Source organism: Populus euphratica, unplaced genomic scaffold (genome assembly GCF_000495115.2).
Source record: "Populus euphratica unplaced genomic scaffold, PopEup_1.0 scaffold1594.1, whole genome shotgun sequence".
NCBI classification, from domain to species: domain Eukaryota; kingdom Viridiplantae; phylum Streptophyta; class Magnoliopsida; order Malpighiales; family Salicaceae; genus Populus; species Populus euphratica.
Window position 1 is genome coordinate 17,931 of NW_011501447.1, and position 8,175 is coordinate 26,105.

At 33.9% G+C, this 8,175-nt stretch overlaps 1 protein-coding gene across 1 annotated transcript; it reads right to left on the reverse strand.

The window, feature by feature from the left end:
* Positions 1–2,342: 2,342 nt before the first annotated feature.
* LOC105117905 (receptor-like protein 12) lies at positions 2,343–4,892 on the reverse strand. Its single transcript, XM_011015709.1, has one exon. It carries the CDS (start codon positions 4,851–4,853, stop codon positions 2,343–2,345), a length of 2,511 nt encoding a protein of 836 aa, XP_011014011.1. The 5' UTR covers positions 4,854–4,892.
* Between the last annotated feature and the right edge of the window lie 3,283 nt (positions 4,893–8,175).

Below are 8,175 nucleotides of genomic sequence, written 5' to 3' on the forward strand. Positions count from 1 at the left end.
CAAGACTGAAACACCCTGCCCCAGTGGTGTTTATCCATTGTTGAACCTCTTGTTGACACAACCATAACCATAAGATCTCGTGTACTGGTCTTTAACCCCACTAAATACCTTAGTTTTGAAACCCGACCCGGTCAAGTGATCGGGTCACGAGTCAAATGGGTTGATCTGGGTCGACCCAAAAAAATTATAACCCACTGGCCCATTCAGTTCATCATGAACATCTTCACCAGCACATGAACTATTCTCATAATAAAAACCCTTACGAGGAACCAAGGAATTTCCAAAACCAGCATACTTACAATCCATGTTCAGTTTACTTTTACCTTGGCGACTACCACTAGCTTTTCCATTGGCTTTGATCGAATAGAAAAGAAAGATGATTGATTCATTTAAAAATTAAAAAAGTAATTAAATGAACATTGTTCTGTTCATAAAATTCTTAGTTGTCACTGAAAGGGAATACAAATACTCTTAGCGGAAAAACTAACAAAAACAAAAATATAAAAGCAAAGATAACAAAAATTCCAAAATCACTAATCTTTCTCTCTTTCTTTTTTGTTGTTCTTTTTTACAGTTATAGCTCAAATCTTACAACAATTAATTTATTGGACTTTCCTCAACAACCACAAAAGACAAACACAATTAGTACTTTTAAGTTAGGATTACCTAGATTGGGAGGGTTTCATTTAGATCGGCGCCTATTCTTCTTCTTTTCCTTATCAACACTAGCCTCACCAACCCCCCCGAAAAAAAAAAAACCACCATCACTGCTGATTGCTCACTTAAACTTCTCATAATTCCTCACTTTATAATTACAAAACTAAACAATTAATCAAAAAACAATGAGGAGATAGATAAGGAAAACCTTGAAACCAAGGCACCTTCCGATTGTTAAAAAATATCACGGAAGAATTGATGATAATGGGACATAAAATTATAAAGAAAATCAAAAAAAAAAAGAGAAAGGGGAAAGAGATGATAGGGTCTTGTAAAGAGGTAGTGTGGGAAGTTAAAAAGGAAAAAGGGACATGATAATTTGTTGGCTGAGACAAACTCTTATAACGACATCCGTTTAATGGTTGTTAATATTAAAAAAAAATAGATCGGGACTCACCCGAGTTTGACCGGGTGGACCGGGTCCCGGGTCGATCAGGTTTCACTGGGCCAACTCCTAAATAGGTTTTTACCTTCACTCGGACCGGTGTCAGGCTCAGGTCGGCTGAGTCATGGGTCAACTTGCTAGGCTAGTCCGGGTTTCAAAACTCTAGTAAATACAACTGGGAAGATTGACCGGCTAAGGTGGACACATATTAAAAAATAAATATTAAATTAATAAAAAAACCCAATTCAACCTAACTAACCGGTAAAATTTATATTTCTAGTCATAAAATCATAATAACTCGATAGAAAATAAATGAAAAAAATTAAAACTCAATTCTCAATCAATCCAGTATTAAAGAATGAAGTTAAGAAAAAAAATAATAATTAAAAAAACATAAAAATCATAAATAATGTTCATGATCAAAGTGAAAAAAAATTCTTAATATTTCATTATTTATTGCTATAACAAAATATCAAGGTGTTTTAATATATGCTAAAATCTTAGTGCAAAAGATATATTTAAAAGTGTGGTTGTGGTTTTTTGTGAATGTTTTTTATTTGGAAATATATCAAAATATTATTTTTTTTTATTTTTTAAAATTTATTTTTAACATCAGCATATAAAAATAATCTAAAAACATCAAAAAAATATTAATTTTAAATAAAAAAATTTAAAATTTTTTTTAGAGACACTTTTGAAATGTAAAAACACTGAAATTTTCTGTTAACTGTACAGCGCAATACATTTGCTGGGTTACCTTTGGCCTGGCCGCATAACTATTCATTTCTACAGTGAAGCAGCTGGGTCAGTATTTGTTTGTTTTTTTTTTTTTTTTTTTATAAAGAGGGGATGATATATATATATATATAGTGGAAAAGAAAAGATATTGCATGTTGTTTGTCGCACAAAAAATAATAATGTTATCAATACGATATTGCAACCTTCAACTAAACCAATGTGCTGACCAATTGAATTACGAAACAAAGATATTTTATATTCACAGCAAAGAAAATATTAACCTGTTTAATTGCTAAATGAAGAAACCTCCTTCATATCATTTTGTTTTTTTTAATAATTGTGCTGCTGTTTTTTTCCCGGAAAGAATGACGGGCCATTTGTTTCCCCATTGATATATCTCGAATGTAACAAAATGGTGGGGATATTTCCTCATTTATGATTACTTACAAATGTGAAAGGAAACAGCTTACAGAACGAACTTTGAAGATACTGACTGCATTGTTTATTTTCTTCTTGCACCATTTCTACTAGCATTCTTCTTCGTTCTGCTTGCATTAAGACTCCATTGATCTTCAACCATTTTCAGAAACCATGCAGGTCTTCTTCTTTTAAACACAACATATCCCATTATGACTCCAAACATAAACCCGCATCCATACCCAATTCCCACAGCTTTCCATCCAAACCCATCTTCAAACAATGTTGAATCATCTGCTCCCGCAATAAAGTTTGATGGTGGTAATGGTGGTGCCTCGCCATTGCTACATTCTTCTGGCATTGGAAATCCACACAAACCCGAGTTTCCTTCGAATGAGCGATGATCAAACGTGTTGAACTGCTTTCCTTGGGGTATGGGTCCTTCAAGCTGGTTATGTGAAAGGTTTAAGACTTGAAGAAATGTTAGATCTACCAACTGTATAGGAATCCTTCCAGTGAACAAATTTGAAGATAGATCTAATGATTCTAGATTGGTCAAAATTCCTAATGATGACTGGATATGACCAGTAAAGTAATTGTGAGAGAGGTTAAGTTGTTGGAGTCCTTTAAGCTTTCCGATCAATTTTGGAATCTTACCGGTGAAACTATTACTTGACAAATCAAGTACTCTGAGGATACCTTGAATTTTTACAAACTCAAATTCCAATCCTTTCCACGTCATTTCTACGGAATAGGCATAAATATCGGCAAAGCCATAGTAATTGTTTGATGTCATGTAAATTATATTTTGATCCGAAGTCATCATTGCTTCAAGACCATTGAAAAACCCTGTTGGTAATGGTCCACTCAAATTATTGCTGGAGATGTCAAAAATCTGTAATTTAGAGAATGAATTATAAGTAGTCGGATCGTTCACAAAACCCTGGAGTTTATTGGATTTTAGAACAAGAACCTGCAACTTTGGAAGCCTTTCTAGGAAATGGGGGAATGAATCCTTAATCTTATTGTTGCCAAGATCAAGAACTTCCAACATTGTGCAATTGATGATAGATGATGGTATTTCCCCTTCCAATTGATTGCCATTGAGGCTAAGATATCCCAAGCTATTCCCCTCTGAGAATGCTAAAGAGATAGTGCCTTGAAGATTGTTCATGCCTAGATGCAAAATTGAGAGAGTGTTGCTGAAGTTGCTCAAACATTGTGGAATAGAACCACTCAGACTGTTGTTGGACAAGTCAAGGATTTCAAGGTATTTCAGCTTGCATATGGAATAAGAAATCTCACCTGACAATTTATTGTTGGACGCAAGAATAAGGACTTTCAAATACTCTTGTTTGAAAATTGAGCTTGGGACAGGACCATGCAAGTGATTATTGCTCAGATCAAGGTATTCCAACGAATTATGTTGGAATTCACTTATATGGCCTATGAAATGATTGTTATGAAGGTCCAAATAACCTAAAGAAGGAAGAGCAAACAAAAAGGATGGTATTGTCCCATTGAAGAAGTTGCTAAATAAATATAGACTCTCTAGATTTGAAAGGTTTTCAAATGATGATGGGATTTCACCACTCAAATTACTATGTGAGAGGTCTAACATTCTAAGCTGTGTGAGATTACCAAGCAGAGCTACATTTGTCCTTCGAATGTCACAATTGCGAAGCAATATGTATTCTAACGACTTGAGCTTACTGATGAAGTCATTTTGTAAATGAACTGAAATTCTTGTATTAGAAAGGACCAACTGCCAGAGGACATTACTCACATTGGAGGAAGGAAAAGAGCCAGTGAGGCCTTCGTTGTCTGCCAAAATGAGGGAGTCAAGGTATGGTAGAAGAAAGATGTTACTTGGGAACTCCCCTTGCAATCCACAATCCACAAGTGAAAGCAATGTCAAAGAAGAGGACAAATTCGTTAAGGAATTAGGTGCAACCAAAGACATATCTATATAATCCAAGTAGAGTACTCTTAGCTTGGTTAGGTTTTGAACAATCTTGTCAAAAGAGATTGTTTCTAGACTTAGATGTTTGTTTGAGATATCAAGGGAAACCAATTTGGAGAGATGAGAGATTTCTGATGGAACTTGGCCTGCAAAATTTGAATGAGTTAGGTTAAGATGCATCAAATTGGAAAACTGACCAAATTGAGAAGAAATTTTGGAGAAGTTGAAATCATTGTAAGAGAGGACGAGCTTTTGAAGATGATGAAGAGAGAAGAGAGAATTATTGGAATGCAGGGTTCCGTAAAGCATGCTGAAAGAGAGGTCCAGTTCAGTCACTTGCCCGGTTTCCAGGTCACAAGTGACCCCATCCCACAAGCAGCAGTCTGTACCCTCTTTCCATGACTCTGTCTTGGGATATTGATCATATTGATAATTTCTAGCAAACCAAAAAGGAGAACTCTGAATGGAAAAGGATTGTTTGAATTGAAGCAGAGAAAGAGCTTGGTGATGAGCACATAAATGAGTAGAAGAGGAGAGATTTGAGGAGAATGATGATGAAATTGTTGTCAGAAAATTCAAGAGAAACAAAATGGAACAGAGAAACTGAGCGAGGGATAATGAATAAAACTTCATGTTGGCTTTTCAGGATTCAAAGAAAATTTGGAATTTTGAAGGAAGGAAATGTGGAAGTCGGGGAAAGATGAGAAGTAAAGAAAGGCAATATTAGTAGTATATATAGACAAACCAATCTTAGGACTCAGATTGTGCTCTATTCATTCAGTTTCTGTAGTAAAAAAAACGAAAGAGAGACTTGCTATACGGGGCAGCGGAGCAGATACTGACAGGATGGTGAATGTGTAACAGATTTAAAGACGAAATCGAAGTCACTATTATATGTTTAATCTTTCTCACTGCTGGGAGAAGCATTAAAGAAGCTTCATGCATGAGAGTGTGAAACATAACTGGGTGCTGACCAAATTTTAAATATAAGACTATCAAAGTAGGTCCCTTAGTTTGCAGTTTGAAGTTTGAGGTTTGAGAATCAAATTTTCAGATAAAACCATAACTAATAAAATTAAGTTAGATCTTCTCTAACAATTGAACTTTTGTTTTCGTCGGATGTCATATTCTCAACTTCTTTTTATTGTTGCTAATGAACTCTTCTTTGTTGCTTCTCGATAGGTTGCTTTTAGAGTAAACAGTCGCAAAAAAAAAGAGGTTAAAACAAATATCTGCAATATGTATTCCCATCACTGTTTTACAGACAGTAAGGTTCCTATAACGTTCCTTCTTGACTCAAAATAATGGCCCACTAAATTGTTCTTGCTATACCAATGGAAACCAAGGCAAAGTAATAATTACATGAAACCGACGGGGCACCGGCGACGTTGCCTTTTTATCCTTTTTCATGGCCCAAAAGTCTTCGTTGACGAGACCAAGAATGGGAACACAACAATATTTTTTTTTATTGTCGGCAAAAATGTTATTCAATAGTGATCATATAAAGAAAATCATCTCAACTTGAGATCATCAGTAATCACATCCTAGCATGTAAATTGAGATTAACAGTGATTCCTAGTATGACGTCACCAAGCATTGCCTTATGGGAACACGACAGTATTGGTTTTTCCTACAGGGACATCCTAGGTGTTTTTTTAATCAAAGACGAGAACTTCATTAATACATGTTATAGCCAATAAGATAATGGCTATACAAGATGAGAAAAAATAACAATAAACAAAACTAAATTCATGCAACTAAATATGTTTTTGATTGAACTCCTATTTTGGCCAAATAATATTAAATCACCCTGTAAGTATCACATAATCTCCAAGATATTATGGCTCTTGATACATGTAATGGCGTTATATAAATCTAACACAATTCAGCTTTTATGGAGTGCACAGAACAATCAATATTCAATTAAAAAGTTTTTTGAATTGTCAAAATCGTTGCCAAATTAATTTTTATTCCTTGACACCTCTATAACAAGAAAAGACACAAAAACAAAATCCCCTACATGATTTTAGAAGTGGCTGATTATTCTTATTATGCAAAAAATTAATTAATTCTTATAGTATTAAAAAAATCCCCTACATAATTTTTTAAGGGACTGGGCATGCTGTTTTTTTGTGAGTTGAAAGCAGAACTATCAATGGAATAGGATTGTTTGAATTGAAGGAGAGAAAGACTCTGGTGCTGAGCACACAAATAACAAGAAGAAGAAGAAGAAGAATAGTAATTCGAGGAGAGAGTGCTGGAAACGCGGAAATATTAATTTATGGAAAACATTGATATAATAAAGTTTTTATATTTTTTAAAAATTATTTTTGAGTGAGAATAATACCTCTTTCAGGATTTAAAAAGTAAAAATGATGAAAAACTGCAATATGCATTCCCATCACTATTTACAGAAAGTAAGGTTCCTATCAACTTTCCTTCTTGGCCCAAAATTAGCTGTTGAGTGTGATTGGAAACCGAGGCAAAGTAATAATTACATAAAACCAACAGAGCACTGGCGACTTTGCCTTTCTATCCTCTTACATGACCCAAAAGTCTTCATTGACGAGACCAAGAATATGAACACAACAATAGGATTTTTTTTATTGTCGGCAATATATTTTTGGATGTTATTCATGCATAAACAGCAATTTTTAAGAGCTCAATTATAAAAGCTAAATTATAGAGAAAAGTCTGTCAACTTAAGATCATCAGTGATCATTAATGACGTCACCAAGCATTGCCTTATGGGAACACGACAGTATTGATTTTTCCTAAAGGGACATCCTAGGTGTTTTCTTAATCAAAGACAAGAACTTTATTAATATATGTTATAGCCAATAAGATAATGGCTGTACAAACAATAAACATATTCTTGCAACTATACTGCCTTACAAACAAAATAGGAACTAATAAAAACTTGAAAAAACACCCACAAAATCAAAAACAAAACTAAATTCATGCAACTAAATATGTTTTTGATTGAACTTCTGTTTTGGCCAAATGATCTGTAACCTTATTCTTTTCTCCAAGAATACGTGTGTAAAGTTCATAGAAGAAAGGATACTACAAGCATTTGAAATGTCATTGAAATATAAATCAGGCTCTACAATCTACCATAATTCAGCCTTTATAGAGTGCATAGAAACAATTAATATTCAATTAAAATGTTTTTGAATTGTCAAAATCCTATTACTGGAAAACAGAGCAGCTTACTTAATAAAACTGAAAAAAGATTGAAGTTTCAAGGTATTTGCAGTCAAGATTCATAACTTACTGTTGGATTCTCAAGACCTTTCCTTTCCACCATCAAGAAGGAATTATTAGTTATTACATAGCCCCGATCCGAAAGACCAAAGAGAAGTCTATAATATTAGATTGTGCATCGGAGCAGATACTGACAGGATGGGTGAATGTATAACACATTTAAAGACGAAATCAAAGTCATTATTATATGTTTGATCTTCCTCACTGCTGGGAGAAGCACGAAAACAAGTTTCATACAACATGGGTATATATAGACTGGGAGTGTGAAACATCCTAAGCTGGGTCAAGACCAAATTTGGAATTCAAGATTATCAGGTAGCAAATTAATTTATGGAGCGAGTGTTGGAAACGCCGCTATATTAATTTATGGAAAACATTTATATATATAGACAAAATATAGATTTTACGGGCCATTTTTCTTTCCATTGATACATCTAGAATGTAACAAAAAGGTGGGGATATTCCCAATCTATAATTTGTTAATATCATTCCTCATTTATTATAAGTTTTGTTAATACTCTATATTATTTATTATAAGTTTTGTGAATACTCTATATTATCCTTTATCTTTAATATAATGTGGAGTATATTCTATTTTGATAAAATCAAATTTATTGAAATAATATAACTTCGAGAATGTTAGAAAACAAACTACGCCCCCCCCCCCCCCCCCCCCCCTATCTTCTTT